Here is an 18,704-nt window from a genome sequence, read left to right on the forward strand (position 1 = left end):
GGTATTCTCAGCAGCAACAGGTTTTCCCAACTCTGCATCTGCCTGGGCTTAATGGTGTCAGGGCAAGCTGGTCTTGGGCTGGGGTCTTTCCATTTCTGCCTCACCCCTACTTCACAGATAAGAAAACTGAGGATAGAGAGGGACCCACGCACCACATTTCTTGTGAAGCCCATGTAACAAAGTGGCAGAATCCACAGCAGGAGCCGCTGGGTCCAGGGACACCAGCCATGCACCTTCAGCACAAACCAGCAGCTGGCTAAGAAGCCTGGGACAGCACAGTGTGGTGCCTGCAGCCCCTGCCCTCCACTTCAGTCATGCAGACCCGGCTTACCAAACACATACGTATGCAGGCAGCCAGGTACCAGGAGTAAAGGCTCCAGAACATAGCGCATCTGATTACCAGGGCCAGTCCTGTCCATTTGGGGCTGACGTGGTGCAGGCCAAATAGCCCCCTGTATGGGACTCCATGCACAGGGCATTAACATGTGAGGTTAACTGAGGATGTCTGGACAGCACTTGCACCCTCTCAGGCCATGCTGTGAGCTGTTCTGCCTGGCCGGGAGGAGCAGACAGGCCTCTTCTGCTGTCCGTGCTGAAAGAGGCACCTTGACTCTTGCCCAGGCAGGAATGTTCTGGGCCTTTGAGGAAACCTGCCTCATTGTAAGCTAATCAAGATGGTCAGCATCTTGGCTGAACAACCAACTTGTGGAATCAGTTGACGCAATGCAGGACACCACAGAGAATCTCATTTAGCCAGGGACACTGAGGATGGACATTTTCTATAAGCACGGGGACCACGTGATGGCCACTGACCTGGGCACTGAGCCCTTCTCTTCAGATCAAGCCATGAGGAAAATCTCATCTGCCATCCCATCTCCCAAGTCATAATCCCAATTCCCTTCCAGTCCTTAGCCCACATGGGGTTATCCTGGCAGCTGCGCCATACTGGACCTCTCAGGGATGCCTTTTCACATTGCCCTGTTAGTTTCATGCCCATCAGTTCGTCTCACAAACTGACAGATTGGCCATTTCCATGGATGAAGCTTCCCTCCTTATGTGTGGTCTCTCTGGGTGTGAATGTCAAGTCAAAGGGTATGGCCATACTATGACTGTGACAGAGACTGCTGTGGGGCTGCCAGTTCTCAAGGCCCAGCATATAGAGAGGGCTGTCCCGCTGCCTTAGTGTATTTCTTAGATTTCTGGTTCCAACCTCAATACTACTGGTTTCTGCAGTGGGAGAGAGTACACAGGACACGGAAGGTGGTAGACAGTGGAGGTGGTCTCTTGGGAGGCCCCTGTGAAAGGAGGGGCTATCCCATTGTCTTGAGAGATCTTGATGTGTGAATGAATCTTCTCAGGCCACCAAGCCCTGCTCTTCCTCCCAGTCTAGAGCATTTCCTCAGGGCCCGGCCTGCTATAGTTGTCTCCTATGGAAGAATATCGTTTGGACCTATTTGTTGGCCTCCTTGGGAAAGGAGGTACCCAGGGCCAGTCCCAGCCAATGGAGTCAAGACCATGCTTCTTGGGCCCAAGTATCTAGCCCAGGGCTCCAGGGATTCAGCGGGCCAGCATCTTGAGATCCTGAAGCAGCAATGCCAGCAGGCTTCTGGGGAGCCATGGGTTCAGGCCTGCCTGGGTCTCAGGTGTAGTACCCACATGGCCCTCCCACCTGGTTCCAGCCCCCAGCAGCCTCCCCAGCCCCACTGTCCAGATATGAGTCTACCTGACGGTAGAACAAGGGCACATGGAAAACCCAGGTGGCCGTCACTGCAGAGTCTCTTCACGGGTAGCTCTTTGGTGACTTTGATCAAGAGTTAAGGCTGTCAGGGGGATGAGGACAGTCACTTGGTTTAGTACAGCCACCTTCCCACCGGTGCCCCTTCCAACTTCCCTGTTTACCAGAAAAGGTACCAGAAGCTCCCTGTCAATCCTTCTGACCTCAGTTTCCCCAGAGTTGAGCCAGATGCCCTGAGGTCCCTTCGCTGGTTAAAAACCGTGGACCTGAGTTCTGATCTGGCCTCTGGGGCTGGAGTTCACCCCACCTTTGCGGACTCTGTGGCTGAGAGACTGAAGTACCTGTCCCAGGTCACACAAGAAGCTAGCGGCAGGCTAGTGTCACATGTAACGTGCTGTACTGAACATGGCACTGAGGTGACGAGGACGTACATCCACACTGCCCACCCCCACTGTCAGGTACCTCAGGCTTTGTCAGGAGCTCAAGGTCAGGAGACTTCATGCCGTCTAAGAGACGTCTGTGACAGGGAAGTGGGGGGTCTCCCGCCAGTGTGTCCCAGCAGCGCCATCCAGCTATGCACCTCACACACTCCAGAGCCTTGGGACCTCTGAGTACCCAGGTGGTGCACCCAAGGGACAAGAGTTCACAGTCTCTGGTGACTGGATCATGGGCTTTCTCTGGACTGAAACCACCCTTGGCCCCTGGCCCTGCACTAGCCCCTGACACCTGATCCTGAGTCACAGGGCTACCCTCCATATTCTAGACGATTTGGCACCTTTGCTCAGGCATAGTTGCTGACCTCCAGACTGATGTGTTCCCTCAAGGTGGAGATGAGCAGTGGGGATCTCGGGATCCTAGGACAAGGGATGGGTCAGCAGGTGTGTGGTTGGCCTGCGTGGCTGCAAGCGCTGTCTGAAGCTTTACAGCTGGGCAGGTCTGTCAATGGGCAGATGTGGCAGACTCCCTGCAGGTCTGGCCTGGGCTAAGTTGTGGTTGCAACTTAACAATTCTGTTCCAGAACAAATGGGTCTTTATCGGTCCTGGTCGGGTGGAGAAGCTCACGGTTGGAGAGGTTTGGATCGTAGGAAGCTATGTGGACTGTGGAGTAATCCCAGGTGCCTCCAATAAACTCCTCAAATGATTAGAATTCAAGTTAGAGCTAAGGGTAGGGGGTCAGAGCTTTGTAACCCAGTCTGGCAGCACTTTAGGACTCAAGCAACTGGCATTTCGCCCCAGGCAGGGCCCAGTGCTTTGCGGATGTGAGGGGTACTAGTCAGAGAGGGGCCGTCATGCCATGGAGACACAGGAGAGTGCTGGCCAGGGCTTTGCAGGCTAAGAAAGAGGTTTTACTTTGAGGTCAGATGACTCTGTTGGTCCAGAGGAAGCCAGGGATTTGGAGATGTCCCTGGCCTGTGTGGGCCCCCTCCTCTGCAGGTCCCACACTGTGCCCAGTGCTCTGTGAGTCACCTGAAAGGCCCTGTTCCCCTGAGCCATTTATCAGGGCTGACATTACTGTGGCACCGCACTGGGCCTTGAGGGGGTGGCAGGCTGGATTAGATTTCGAGCTCCCCAGGAGCTATGATACAGAACAGAGGAGGGAGGGCTTTGATCTTCAAGTCCTGGCACTTGGATCTCGAGTGGGCATGTGCTGACTGAGGCTGGGGAGGCGGGCCTGGGAAAGGACCTGAAATCTTGAGTTCTGATGGACACAAGGAGAAAGGGGGCATAACAAGCTGATAGAGCCCCCACTGTGTGCCCACTGGCACTGGAGTTGCAGTGGGGGTTCAGATGAGGTGGGGTCCCATTTGCCCCATCCACGGCCAGATGCTTCTCCTGAGAGACCCGTGGAACTCCAGGTACGGAGCCCAGAAATGGAGCCATCGCCCCCACCCTTTGCAGTCTGACAGGACTCTGTCCCTGCGAGGCTGGACTCCGTCATGACTCTCACTCACCAGCATTTCCACACCCTGGGCTTTAATGAAGCAGCAGGTGTCAGTTACAGAAATGTGTCCCCAGGCACCACCACCCCCAATACCCACCCACATCCTTGTCTGCCAGCCCAGGGCCAGCAAACTCACACCCCAACCCAGCAGTAAGTTGTTCCTAATGCTTTTCCAATCAATTTCCTGCAGGGCTAACCCCGGGAAATGGCAGGAGCCCAGAGGCTGCCTTTGATCCTCTTACATGATTTCCATCCTTCTATGGATATGATAACACTCTATAAGGCTTCCTTAAACTTGGAGAAATGACTTTACTCAATAGTACCGTTCTTGGGTGAGTCTCTTAGCTAAATGAGAAATACACATTTAAGTAATCTTCTTAGTAGGAAAAACAATGAATAAATGAAAGCAAACTCTTGTCCTTCCAGCCATCCTCTAGGAGGTAACTCTGGCAGACCCTCCCCAGCTGTTTGAGGGAGGGCACAGGGGCTGTGTGGTGATAGAAGGGCCCACAGTCTGAGGACTATCCATAGCGTTGGAGAGGGAGCCCGCAGGATAGGCAGGTCCCATGGCTGTCCGAACAGGGACATAAGGACAAGCAGGCTGGGAGGAGTACCCGGGACTGTCCGAGCAGTGGGAAAGGAGGGAGGGGCAGCTCAGTCACTTCTCCAGGCATGCCCCCGCAAACTGCTGCTCATCCCCCTATCATGGGTTCTCAGTGGGGCTCATGATCCAAAAGAGGCCCTAGGGACAGGGCAAACTGGAGCAAGCTTGCGCTGGCTCTCAGTTCAAGTCCATGACCTCATCCTGAGTCCATGACCGGCCCTGCTCTGATCTGTCTCAGACCTGTCCCACGCTGATCCCTGTGCATGGGGGCTTGGCAGACAGCACAGACAGAAACCCTGAGAATCTGAATCGCCACTTCCTCACACCCAGCCCTCCACTCCCCACCCTCCACTCTGTGTCAGTGAGTGGACTTCTTTTAGATTGGAGACAATGCCAGAGAACAGCCACCTGTGGCCTAAGAGTAGCCCCAGAGACCTTGCGTGTGCAGGCTGGGTGTATAAAAACCCTTCGCCTCACGGGGCCCCTGGTGCAGGGAAATGATGTGTCAGGTTCCCCTAAGAGCAAACAGCAACTTACTTTCAGGTTTGGGCAGATTTTGGTGAGTTCTTCCGTGTCCATATAAACCTTCATCATGTGGTGGTCCTGTTTGTCATATTTGTTAATGAGATCCTTCAGGGTGAAGGTAAAGTTCTTTGTAAACTCTCCATAGCAGAGCTCCTGAAACAGGGTTGGGGCTCTGGGATGGTGGTGGTGCACAGCAGGGCACCAGCTGACCCATCCTTATCCATCCCTGGGTAACCTGGCCGGAAGGAGCCCTGGACCCAAGCTCAGGCCCTACCCTGATTCTCCCACAAGGAGACCTGTGGCCTTGCAGGCCGAGTAGTGGAGACAGTGGGCATCTGCTCTCTCCCTGGGCTCAGGGCTGCACTTGGTTGGGAGGCTCGCCTGCTGGCTAAGCTGGAGGTTCCCTCCCCACACTCTGAACTTTCTCACTCCACCATTGTTATCTCTTCCCTGGGCACTGACTGCTGGGATCTCTCTCTCCTTGTTCAAATGTGGTGTGAAAGGTCGCGGGGTAGCTGTTTCTTACCTCACTGGCTTTCTGGGGCCTATTGAAGGAACCCTAGAAGCCAGATAAATTGGTCAGGAGCACAAAGGGCCACTAAGAGCAATATAATATTGGATGGAGACCCAGACTTACCTTGTATGTGTTATTGTCAGCCAAGAGTTCTTTCTGAATCTCAGCACAGATTACTGTGTGATTTTTGTGGGGAGATGTGGCTACTTTCACTGGGGAAGAATGGCTTTCTGATTCCCGGAGCACATGAGCCAGGAGCACGTACAGGTACATGGTATTACTTGAAGGTGACTCCAAGCTGGTCTGAGCCCTGAGCTTGGCAGCATTTCTGTGGAGAGAGGTACCTATATATGTGAGTCTAAGGAAATTCGAAACCTCTTATCAGTCATCACTGGCTTACGCGGAAAACAGAGAGGACCTTATCGCTGGGCAAGATGTAATTTTCATGCATTTTCAACAACCACAGCACACTTCATGCATTCTTCCCTGTGCTGATATTCAGGCTTCGTCCTGAGTGTTCACCCTGACTTCTTATTTGTAATCACACCTGAAGTCACAGTCTTTCTGCATGAGCATGGAGTGGGTCTCTGGCCAGGCCTGGCGCCGTCTGCAGGTGCTGACTGAAGCAGAGAGAGCAAGTGGGGTGGTGGGCACATGACTGAGGACAGTGCCAGGCAGAGGCTAAATCTGCCACAGGCCAGCTTCCCCAGGCCCACCTGTCAAGGAGAAGCTGGCCCTGCTGCCCACCTGATCCTCGGGGCACATCCTCTTCCTCATAGTCCCGGAGGGAGATGAGAGAACAGGTTCAGGTACAAGGCCTTCAGCCCAGCTATCAAAGCAAGGAGGAGGAGGCCTGCTTTGTTTTTAGCCTGCAGGCCATGAGTTTTAGGGAAAAGTGCCTGATTAGATTCAAAATTTCATGTAAAAATAAAAACCAATTCAGAAAAATCCTGCACTACAGCCATGTACCAACAAATTATGACCTTACATTCTGACTCTCAGAGATTAAGATCACCCATTTGGGGGCAAGTTTGGTAAATATGTTGCATTCTGACACCTGTGGTTTGGTTTCTTTTCCCCTGAACAGTTAGTCTATTTGTTATTTACTTTCGGAGTGGTTGAATCTCAGAGTATGAGGGGCAGCACGTGGGGCACAGGGGCCAAGGCCTCTACAGGGCGGGTATTTTACCTGATCCCAGGGTGGGCCTGTTCAGCCAGTGACCAGCCAACCCCCAGGCCTCCCCAGGAAGGGTGATGCCCTTCTCTGGGACAAGATTTCCCTGGACTGGGACTTCTAGGTGAACTTGAGAGCCATTCTCTGGGGTGGGAGCCCTGAAGCATCCAGGCAAGCCCGTCCAGGTGCGCAGAATTCCGCACCTATGCCCGGCTCTCACCTCCCCTCTGCTCTGACAGTGTTGGCCCTTGGATAGTGCCAAACCCCTGGCAGGCCCCCACCCCCTCCCCACCCCGCTGTTTCCTCCCTTCCCTGCCTCTTGGGAAGGCAGGCACCACCAGCATCTGCTCATGGTTGAAAACAAACTAGAACACTGGACACATAGAAGCAGATTTTTAATAATAATTATTATGGTAAAACATTTTGAATAAATATGGAGTATGAACTTAAATAAATAAATAAATAAATATTTAAAAAATATAAATATATAAATATTACTGATTTCTGTCAGTATAAAATATTCCCATTCTTCTGCCATGCCTGTATCAGGGTCAGTGTGGCCCAGGGCAGGTCCGGGCCACTCCCACCATGGCTGTGCCCATCCCTTGGTCCCTCCAAGATGACCATCCTGAGTTTCTAGCTCTTGTTTCATGAGAGAGCAGCTCCCCGGCTTGGCCAGCCTCATCCAGCCGGCCTTACTCCTGGACTGGCTCCCAGCAGTCAAAGGGGATGACAAGCAGAAAGTCCTTCAGGTTTTCTTTGAAACTTTGGAAGGTGATAATCTGGGTTGCACAGGAAGTTTCCTTTAAAAAAAGAAAAATAAAAAACACTTGAGTCCAGGCAAGTGGGTAATGTGGGGAAAGCACCAGTGTGTTTCTGTACTGCCTCTTAGAACTCAGAGACCAGGAGGCCCACTCCAGGACCCACACAATGACCTGGGTCAGGTGACACTGCTGCCACCCACGTGTTCCCCAAGGAGTGCATAGCTCTGCCGGTGACAGCCAGAGCCAAGGGTCTGACTTAAGTGCCAGCCTGAGGTTGGCCTTCTGGGCAGTCAGACGCCTGCCTCTTTTGGTCCCAGACCAGGGCAGAGCAGGGCGGCTGGGCTGAGGTCGTCTCCGGGCACCCAGAAGGAGTGGAGTCAAGGCCACAGACTTTGCTCCCTTCCCGCAGGAAGGAGTGCCTGAGGTCCTTGTCCATTCCAAGTAGCCTCCCTTCCTTGATCCTCTGCAATTCAGGCACCCCATCTGGGGCCAGAGGAAAGTCCTGCCAGGAGGTGGCACTTGGGCCTGGGCACTTCCTCTGGCCCTTGGGCAGGCCCCAAGTTTCCTTGGGTTTGCCTCACCTCTGACCTCATTAACCATAATGACAATAATGACCAGGATAGGAGCAGCTTCTGCTGGGAGCACTGTGGGCTTCAGTGCTCTGTGGCTCTGACTCCTTGGGATGAAATGGGCTATCTGCCTCCTCTCTGGAGGGCTAATCATTACATAACTGTTGGCACAGAAACCCCCTGGGATCCTGAACAGCCACAGCCACAGATCTCCCCCCATGTCGACCCCACCCCCTAGATTAAGACATTCCTGCTGGAGGCCCTGCCGTAGGCACTCACCGGGGTTGGAGGGCAGTGCTGCTTGTAGTGGCTGGCCATCATGGTCAAGGGGCCCTTGAGCTTGGTGAGGCTGCCCTGCAGGCCCTGCTTGTACAGCTCCAGTCGGGTCTGTAGGCAGCTCGGCTCCTGTGGAAAACGTTGTTCCTCGGTGAGCAGCGGCCAAGTGCCTGCAGTGGCACGGGAACTCTCCACCACTCCTTTCTGCTGCTGTCCCCAGCCCCCAGGAGTAGGGCATGGGAGGGGCACAGGCTGGGTCCAGTCATACACCCTGCTCTATCCATGACAGGCACGAGCCAGCCCTTCTCACTGCCGAGCCCAGACCACCCTCAGCGGTACCTGGAGAGGATCCCAGCCTTAGGGAAGGAGGTGATTCTCACCCCATCATTCAGGGAGAGGGGGGCGGGGCCTCACCTGGACCTGCTGGACCCCTCTGTGTCCCTCTGTAGTCAGCACTGTCTCAACAGGACTTGGTCTCAGGGCACAGTGAGCACCCCAAACCTGCAGCTCCTGTCTCATGAAGTGACCCCCACTTTACCACCTGTCCCCCTGGTGACTCCTGGCCCTTGAATGCTAGGTCTGCCCATGGCCACTCAGCTGATAAAGGAGCTCATGTGACTGCCACAGGGGCACGGCCAGCAGCCTCTTGAGCACCCAGTTGCTGCCCCCTCCCCCTGCAGCCAGCTGATGAGAGAGAAAGTGGACAACCTTGTGAGGTGCCATCTAAAATGGAGCCCCCACCTCCACCCCAGCGCAGGGGCTCCTGCAAAGCTACGTCAGAGAAAAGCGTCTTACCTGGAGGTCAAACATTTCTGAGACGACTTCTACGGTTTTATTCTGTAGAAAAGGAAAATGTCATGTTATCAAGCTGACAGGCATAGCCGGTCCGGGGCCAGCGGGGTGGCCTAGGCACGGGCCCACACTCTCTCTCTCACTTACCATCTCAGCAGCAGTGTCTCTACTCAGGTTCAGGAGACGCCGGGCCTCCTGGATGGCATTCACATGCTCCCAGGGCTGCGTGCCGGGGCTGGGTGAGCGGGCGGGTGCAGAGATGCTGCAGGCCACAGTGCCCAAGAGCAGCAGGCCCTGCAGCCACATCCTCCAGAGAACTTTAGCCTTTCTCTCTGTGTACTGGGCTCACTGGCAAAAGAGCTCTTAAATACACAGAGGAAATGATTAATGGTGACCACAAAACGCCAGGGAGGCGGGGGAACTACCTGAACTGTGGAATCTCCTGGCCCTTATCAGCCACACATGGGAACGGTGAGCCTTTTCCCTAGGTGGTCAGGCTTGGGGGTTTTCATTAATGAACCTTTCCAAGAACCAACAGCCCATCCGCCCGCCTCCCTGAGGGCTCTCCAGCCCTCCCTCTCCAGCAGTCTGAATGGGCCTGAGGCTGCCCCCTCCCTCTGAGGGGCACAGTTTGGACTTCCTGGCCTGGAATGGCTGGGGTGGGGTGTGGGAGACACTTAGATAGGGCTCCCCATCCTGTCTGTAATCCCAGGGGCCTTTGGGCAGGCCATGCCTGCCCTGGTGCCTCATTCTGACTCCAGCCTTCCTCTTCTCTGGCCACTGTGAGAGACTTGAGTGTGAGGGGAGCTCTCACAGACCTGCCCCACTGACGGTTCACCTGGGCTCCCACCCAGGACCTGGAGCAGCCGGCAACCTCAGTCCAGTAAGGGGGGACCCCTGCCCCTGTGAGCAGATGGAATGACCACCATGTGCACATCCAGCAGCAAGACTGCAGCCGCTCTCAGCAAGCTTCAGAGAGGGTGGGGCTGGGCCAAGTCAGGACCCAGAGTCTGACCCTTGGCTCTGGAGCCACCTTGCTGAGTGACTCCTCTCTCTGGTTGTATGAACCTTGACTCCCTCTGCAGAGCAGGTTTGCCCCTCTGAGGTGGATGCTACACTCCTACATGTAGCCCCCAGGAGGCACCAGGAGCTTCAGGCTGGCTTCAGGGCTGTGGCTGCACCCATCTCAGGTACAGGGACAATGGCTTCCCCAGCAAGGCCCTCCAGGCTTAATTTCCTACATAGCCCCAGTACCCCCAACTCCTGAGGCTTTTCTGTGGAAGTAGGAACTGCTTCTGGAAAGCTAAAGGCTCTTGAGGGGCTGACAAGTGTTTGATTTTCACAATGGAGTTCAGAGAAGACAGCACGAGTTTGTGTTTGCACAAGGTATCTGGCTCAAGCTGCCCCGTGGCTGGGTTTCATAGCTAAAGGGGTGTGGGCCCACACGTGCCCATTTCTAGGTGTATGTGTGCCGCTGTGATTGGTTGCATCTGTACATATAGGTGCATGGTGGAGGGGATCATGTTTTCCATGCAAGTGCATATATGTGAGTCCTCTTACCTGCTTTATGAAAGGCTCCAGGCCTCTGAAGGTGACCCTGATACTGGAGAAGCTCCCCACCCCAGGTACAGTGCCTCTGGGCCCTAGAGGCTGATTCAGCCTAAACCAATGGGGTTGGACACAAGCGAGAACATTCTGCTGGACTCAGTTTGGCGAGCCTTCAGAGAGCAGGTGGAATTCATGGCTTTAGCACTGTGGTCTGAGTCTGCAGCCCTGGCAAGTTTCCCTGTATCGTGGGAGTTTTTCTGACCTTGCATAGAGAAGCCAAACCTTAGTCCTCCACACCTCACTGTGAGGCCAGGTCCATCCATCTGAGCCTGCGTGGAACACTCCTAGGTGGCCAGGCTGGGTTGGGAACATGAAATGTCCAGGCCCTGGCCCTTCCTCCACCTTTTTTGCAAGACCTTGGCTCAGCTCTTTCCAGGGAGCTCTCGGGAGGGAGATGAGGACATGGATACTACACGTAGATATCACATGTGTTGGATAGCACCCTGGAGGCTGGAGGGCAGGGAAGGGAGCCATAGACAGTGGTTCAGCTGATGGCCAGGGAGGTACAGAGCCTGTACGACCCATCTGGGAGGAAAGGTCACTTTCCTTCTAGAAATGAGTTGTCATAGCTCAGACAGTCAGTCAACAAGTCTTTCCAATCCACACCAGGCCCTATTCTGGGGAGAAGGTGAACGGGACCCTCCCACTGGCCCTCACATTTGGCCCTTGAGGCTCTCGGTCTGGTAGGAAACAGACTGCAATGGACCCTCCCACGGTGTGACCTTGACTCGGCAGGGGGAAGTCCAGAGCTGAGGGATCCCAGAGAGCCACCTTCTCTAGCTTGGGGATCCAAGGGGACCAGAGAACTTCCCCAGAGATCCTGCCTGCAAGCCCAGGTTGGAAGGAGATGGGCAGGAGAGGACAGGGGAGAATGTTCTGGGCACAGGGAGCCCTAGGGTTTTAGGAATGGGTATAAGGAACAGGAGGCAGACTCTAGAGAGATTGAGGAGGTAGAATCTCAAAAGGCCTTGGTGCTACAGTGAAGTCACTCAGTCATTCATTATTTTCTGAGCACCTACTAGGTTCCCAGCAGGGAAAAGGGATATAAGGATGACAAAAACGGTCAAGGTCCTGCCTCCAAGAACTTTTTAACCCCATCCATGGAGGAGCAAGATTAGTCTACTCTCCCCCTCCCCACCAAAGCGTGCTTTGAATGTGTGTAAGAGGAGTTAGAATCACTGTCCACATGGCTAAGATAAGGACCCAGGGGACAAAGGAGCAGGTCTTCAGAGTGCGAGGCCCACAGGAAGTTTTGGAGTTTCAGAGGCTGCATGTACAGGAGACAGATCTGGCAGCGGTACACGTCCGTGTGGTAGCTGAGGCCACGGAAGTTATTCAGGAAGAAGAGCTGAGGGCCAGCAAAGATGTGTTTAAGGGCTAGGACATAACAGATGGGCAGGTAACAGGCCAGTGGCCAAGGGCCTAGGAGGGAAGGAAAGGAGGAAAGCAAGAGTCATAATGAGAAATCCATTTCGGCAGTGGTGGCCTGCAGGTGCCCAAGTCAGCACATACAGGGCAGAAATTCATGGGTTTGGTGATGAGGTTTGTGGGCAGCCACACATCTTTCTCATGGAAAGATGACATCAGGGCTGAGGCCGTGACACAGGCTGGCATTCCTAGATTGCACCGTATTTTAAACAGTGTGAATAGATAGCATCCAGCCAGCCATGCTGACTCAGGGGCTCCAATGGGGCTGTGGCAGGGCAGAGGCGGGGACCACGATGGGTGGTATGACCCCTCTGGGGCCCCCCTTCCTACAGGGACAGGAGAAAACCCTCTGGAAGGAGTTTCCTATGCGTGTCCACCCCACAGGCTCTGTAGGAAACAGGGGCTTGAGTCACTCCAGGATTCTTATCATGAGAGACGTTATCACAAGGGGAAGGAAATGGGCCTCAAAGTCCCTTCGGTCTCATGGCACCCCTGCACAGACTTCAGGGCTGATCTGATCTTCTTAGACCTGTCCACCCCTTGGTGAGGGTCCTTGTTATCTCTGGGGGCCTGAGATCTGGGAGACCAGTGGTCGGCCCAGGTCCACACAACCAGTGACCACAGAGTCAGAATTTGAACCCGTATCCATTCCTGCTATCCTAACGTTTTCCATTGTCTTGGGGTCAGGAAGCTGGGAAATGCTGGTCACCTGATTGGACCAGCAGGGAGTGGATCCAGCATGCTTGTCCCCTCAAGGCAGCTGTAAAGAGAGATGCCTGCCAGGTGTGGGCAGGTAGGCTGGAGTGGTCTGTGACTGTCCCAGGGAAGTCTGGGGTGAAGGCAGAGTTTTCCCCAGCAGATCCTGCCATCCAGGCATCTCTATGCCCTAGGCTTGGTCTCTTGTCCTTACCCAGCCACCACTGACACCTGAAGCATAGGAAAGTCCCTCCTCCCTGAGCCTCAACCTCTGCATCTGTACAATGGGTTAGTGGCCACTGCCTCACAGAGGAAACTGTTGCCTGCCCCAGGAAACTTTGTGGGAGATCCTCCCAGGGAAGAGGCAGTGCTTCGATTTCTCCTCTCCCCAGTGCTAGGAGAGATTTCTGAAGCCCAAACTGGTCAGTGGAGCAAGGCTTGCTGGAGTTTCTAGGGACAGCTGCCCCTTGCCCAGCCCTAGCCCCAGAGGGCACCTTTCTGGACACACACGGTGAGGTAGGGAGTCCAGCCTCCACCCGAGTCAGGGCTCCCGGCTCCTGCATCACCGACAGGAGATCCTGGTACTGCATGGCACTGTGAGTGGTTTGCCCTTCCCTTGTCACTCCAGGCCACACCAGACACATGAAGCAACATCTCTGGCTTCTGCGGTTTCAGTCCCAGTCTGTCTGCACCTGCATCCCCTCTGTCTCGGTCCACAAATGTACACCTCAAAAAGGGAAGCTGCCCTGGCCAAGCTCCAGTTCCAGTTTGGTCTCTGGGTATTCCCAGGTTCCTGGCACTGGGAAGTCTTGACTGGCCTGGGAGGATCTGAGGGTGGTTAACCCTCAACCATGTGTGGTCTCTGCATCTATTCAGCCAAGCTTCCAGGAGGGTCTGCTGTGGAGTATGCACCTCACGGGCCCCTTGCACTCTAAGCGAGCTCACTTCTGGTGGTCCCATGGGGTGGGGGACAGGGAGCACAAGGTCCACACTCATAGTCAGAGACGTGGAGGCCATTTGCTGTGATGGCGGAGACACGAAGCCACAGAGAGGTTTGAGAGGTCAGCCCATGCTGCCTTGGAATGGCAAGTTTGAGAGGCCATGGGACCTCCAGGAAGACTCAGTCAGTTGTGGCCATGTGGGTCTGGAAGTCAGGGTATTTGGAAATCACTGGTAAAGAGGAGGCTCCTGACACCAGAGGGGCCGTTGAGAGTGAGCCAGGCAGGAAGCAGTGGCAGGATGTCAACTTTTAAGGATGGCCAAGGACAATGAGACCTCCTTGTTTGCTTCTTTGTTCTTGGGGCTTCCTCGTTTTCCCTCAGGATCTGGCAACTCCACCATGCACATTACTCAGGCAGAGGAGTCCTTGTGGACACAAACACCCCGTGGGTGCGCCAGGCCTGCCCCCCACAACGCCCTCCCCGACTTGTCTACTGCTTGCCCAGTGTACTCCCTCTAGGGACGGAAATGCATCCCCTGCCTCTGAGTCTCTGCTCTGAGCCTCATCTCCAGCTGGGAGGGTCATCAGGCACCCAGAGGGGCCACTGCCTGTGTCTGCCCTCTTGGGAAGAGCCATCAGGAGGTGCATTAAAAATCAAAAGTAGGAGAAATCATGAGACCAGAAGCCTTTATAATTTCTGAAGTCCTGCGGGCATCCGTTCCTGCCCTCTATGTCTGGAGCGACAGTCTGGGTCAAGATGCCAGGTGGAAGTCCCAGGCCCTTGCCCGGCTCACGAACCTGCATCCCCCTGGAACTGATGGCTCAGAAATGAGGTGGCAGATACGGGATTTCTGCTCTCAGCAGAACGAGTGGTTCTGGAATGAGCCTCCTCCGAGACTTTTCTGGATCCCCCATGTGTCCCTCAGACTTTTCCTGAAGCCCTGTTTGGACGGGCACAGCTCGCTGCATGACCTTGGACTGTGGCCTGCCCCTTCTGAGCCCCAGCTGGCTCTCCCCACAGGGCATGCAGCACTACTTTTGCAGGCTGTTGGGAGATGCACTGGATATCTGCACGGGAAGGTGTTTCTGTTTTGGTTTTCTGTTTTGGCTTGCTAGGTGCCTCCATCTAGCCTCAGTCTCCCTGTCCATCAAAGAGAGGGGAGTGGTTACCAGGGTCCAGACCAGCCTCCCGGCCTTGTCATGCCCTGGAGGTGAGTGTAAATTTAGGCTTCCCTCATGGGACGTGGGCCTATGTAGATCAGAGACCCACTGCGTGGGGGAGTCCTCCCTGGTTCAAGGCTCTCTGAATGGTAGCGGCGGCTGCCCAGTGTTTTTATTCCTCATGCTCAGGAGGGCCTTGGCGCGGCCCATGGGATCAGGACATAGAGCAGATGTGCAGCTGGTGCTCATGAAGGGAGGCAGGGAAGGATACCTCTGCTTTGCTGCTCGGCCTTCGCTCCAGCGCCTGCTGCCCTCTGTTGCCTCCCTGCAGCTGTCCTCCCTCCCTGACACCCTGACTTGGCCCCTCTCGGGGCACACACACCACCCCCACAGCCTGCTGTCCTTGCTGCCTGCCGGTCTCCAGCACAGCCCACTTTCCCTCCAGGAAAGGGCTGAGTCTCCAAGTGCAGGCTCCAGGCAAGTCTCTGCCGAAGCAGGTCCCGGGAACAGCCTGGGTCAAGGGCTCATGAGTCTGAGGAGGAGGCAAGGAGGCCTCACACCAGAAGGATTCCATGGACCCCACAGGGCAGGGAGGGCTCATGGAGGGGAAAGGGAAGGGGTCACATCATGAACCACGGCTGGAGGTGGAGTTAAGCTTGGGGTCTTTGGGGGCCCTGAGTGGGAGCTGGAAGAGGCCTTGACAATCAGCCATGGCAGGGGACAGCTGGGAACCAGGGTCTCTCTCAGAAGTCCCCTAAGGCATGGGGACAGAGAGAGAGAGGAGCCCAGAGGACCACCTCCCTGGATCTAAGCCCCCAGCCTGTGTGTTGGTTGTGGGGAGGGGGTGCCGGGTAGGAAGACAGGACAGATGGGCATGTAGAGGCATTTACTGGGCAGCATGAGAGTGGTCAGGTGAGAAGTGTGGAGCTGGAACTGGGAGGTTGTAGGGCAGAAGTTACCATGGAAGGCTTGGATCCAGTCAAGGGGAGACCCCAGGCATGACCAGAGTCAGACTTAAAGAATTCCTGGGTCGGTGGGCACTGGTGAACCACTATTGCTTAAGGATTCAGAAGCTCTGGACTCAAATAATCTTCATTTTTCTGCCTCAGTCTCTGTCTGTGTAATGGGGCTAATCACAGCCTGAGTGCCTGGGTCATTGTGGGGATTCTTCGAGTCCCTTCTCAGTCCAGGAGGGCAGCAGCAACTTTGCTGATCCACCTCATTGAGCCTGACCTGAGGCTTCCGAGGGGGAAAGTTGGGCCCCTAGCCCCCACCCCTGATCCACACCACCTCTGCCTCCTCTCCCTCTCTCCCACCATGGGTCCCACATCTTCCTGGGCCCAGGGATCCCCCTCTGCTGGGCTAGCTCCTGTCTCCTCCAGCACCACTCTCCCTCTGCCCTGGCTCCTTCCTGTTGGTGTTAAACACACAGTGTCTGCCATGGCTCCATCCTGTCCTTCCGCCTCCCTCCACCCACCGCTCCTCAGGCCATGGCCGTCCAGTCTTGCGGTCTCCACAGTGGCCAGGCTGGGCTGGGCTGGGCTGGCCTGGGATCAGGGAGGGAAGAATGGGGAGAAGAGACTAGCTAAGACTCAGAGGTGTCTGGGGCCGAGGCTGGCTGGGTTCCAGGGGCAAAAGCAGTGACCCAGGGCACCGTCTTCACCTTGGACACCTGGCACCCAGCCACATTCTGGCCTCTGCACTACTTAGACTCTCCTGTGCCTCCGCTTACCTTGTCTTCTCGACCTCCATGCCCTTCTCCCCCAGGGCATCTGCCTCCTTCCCTCCCTGTGCCTTTCCCACCCTTCTCTGCTGGATGAACTTCTCAGGCCCCTTCTGCGCCACCTGTGGGCAGTGCCTCCGAGGAGGTCCACGCCCGTCCGTTGGTCCTGTGCTGTCTGTAATGATCCCCACCGCACTGTGCGGGGCCAACTGCACATGGCCGGGAGGCCCGAAAGGCCTGGCCCAGTGCCTCACCTATGCCCGCCCCAGCCTGGGGGAGCTATGGAGAGTCCTCAGAGCAGTTGCTCCACTGAGTCAAATGGGGGCTTGAGGCCAGGGCAGAAGGAGCAGAGCCCCTTCCTGGAGTGGAAGGATTCCTGTCAGGGGGTGAGGCTGGTTGTGCCTTCTGAGTTATGCCCTCCTTAGGCACTTGCCTTTCTGTCAATTTTCCCTTTGTTCTATTTCTCTGCATTTCCAAGTTTTTCAGTAAAGAGTATATATGCTTTCCCATCTTCCCCTCCAGTGAAAAACAATAGTGTTTTTTTTTTTTTGAGACTGAGTCTCACTCCCACAATAGTATTTTTCAGTGAAAAACAAAATTCCTGGCTGAGAGCTGTAATCCACCTTCCCCCTGAGGAGACGCCTGGGATGTGGGAAGGCAGAAACTTGGGCCTTCCCTGGCGGTTCTGGGATTTATAATGGGGCGATGCTGCCCCCTGGTGCCATCTGGACACATAGACCTGGCTCAAAGGACAGGCCCCACATCCTAATACCATCACAGTGGGGATTCAATTTTAACATATGAATTTGGAGGGAACATAAACCTTTTGTCTAAAGCATGTAGAAATTTCCCCAACCTGTCCAGGAACTGACTGCCACTTGGTTCTGGCCCCAACCTGGCTTTAAGCTGCAGTCTATACTATTCCAGAAGGGCAGCGAGGAGCCCTCAGCACATTTGAAAAGGCCCGCCTGCTGCCCTCTCCAGCATGTCACCTCCACCTGCCACCCTCCGGCCAGCCACAGGTCCTGCCGACTGGCCTCTTGCACCAGGTCTGTGTCTGGTCCAACCACTAACCCTGCCTCTTGCCTGCATCAGTCACTAACACAGGACAGCAGAGGAGATGGCTGCTGACCCACTCTCCAGGGTGTGAAGAGGAGGTGACAAGCAGCGACTCCTCTGGGAACATGAGACTGGGGCACAAATGCTGCCTCAGCCCAGGATGAAAACAGGACCAGCTGTCACATGCGAGAGGGAGGGAAAGTAAGGGCTGGGGGGCTGGGTGTACAGGAGACTTGGGAAACCCAGTCCAGAGTCAGGCCTCTCACCACATCCTCTAAGGCCTGGCTGCTCCAGGACCCTGGTGTGCCCTGAGACCAGTGGCACACACCTCCCCCTACTGGTCAATTCAGAAACTGCAGCAGCATCCTCTATATCTCCTCCCAGGCTAAGTCCAACAACAAACGTCCCGGGATGGATCAAGGTGGAAAAGACGAAAAGGGGGACAGGACCCCAGCACCTGGTGTCAGCCTCTGAAGCTTTTCTGGGACTTGGGAGGAATCAGAGAGGATGCTATTGCTGCTTACGTGGTGACAGAGGAAGACCCCTCTGCCCCTCCTTCCACCGGCAGACTGGACGAGGGCCACAGGGTGGTGTCAGGGGCATTAGAGGGGGGCACTCCTGCCTCCAGGCTGTCCCTCCAGTGGGTCCCTGTGTACCCACCTATTTCAGAGGAGGGCCCCATCCTGGGACAGTGTGGACAGTCCAGAGGTGGGCAGAGTTTGAGTTGGTCCATGGAATAGGAGCTCATCATGCCAAGTCAGGGCTTGCCATACTGAGGTGACAGTGTGGATAGAAGCTCAGGGGCATGAAGAGAGGCTTCATGGAAGCCTCTGTAGGAAGTCCCAGCACTCCTGTTGGCTGGAGCATTGATTAGGGTTGTAGCCATGGGGGAAATAGAAGCAACAGTTGGAGGCGAGCCTTATATATTGTCCTAAGGATATGGACAAGGTCCAGAAGACCCTGAGGACTGGAGGATTCAGTATAGATCCACATGGTCAGATTTGCATTTTCTAAAACTCCGTCTGGCTCCCCAGTAGGGCACAGATTGTCAGGGTGTGGGTTCCAGGGCTGGCCAGGAAGCCTGCAGGGGGGCTGCTAAATCATCAGGCAGGAGAGGTTGGGGGCTTAGGCAGGGGTGGGGACTCCAGGCTTGGAGGGTCTTAAAGGAGTGGAATCAAGGGTTGGGTGGCCTGT

At 55.3% G+C, this 18,704-nt stretch overlaps 1 protein-coding gene across 1 annotated transcript; it reads right to left on the reverse strand.

The window, feature by feature from the left end:
• Window positions 1-6,876: 6,876 nt before the first annotated feature.
• CSF2 (colony stimulating factor 2) lies at window positions 6,877-9,236 on the reverse strand. The gene is made up of 4 exons (XM_050792898.1): window positions 9,043-9,236; window positions 8,899-8,940; window positions 8,107-8,232; window positions 6,877-7,297 (listed from the first exon to the last, which is right to left on the reverse strand). The coding sequence occupies exons 1-4, from the start codon at window positions 9,199-9,201 to the stop codon at window positions 7,190-7,192; spliced, it is 435 nt and encodes a 144-aa protein (XP_050648855.1). The 5' UTR covers window positions 9,202-9,236; the 3' UTR covers window positions 6,877-7,189.
• Between the last annotated feature and the right edge of the window lie 9,468 nt (window positions 9,237-18,704).

This window comes from Macaca thibetana, chromosome 6 (genome assembly GCF_024542745.1).
Source record: "Macaca thibetana thibetana isolate TM-01 chromosome 6, ASM2454274v1, whole genome shotgun sequence".
NCBI lineage: Eukaryota > Metazoa > Chordata > Mammalia > Primates > Cercopithecidae > Macaca > Macaca thibetana.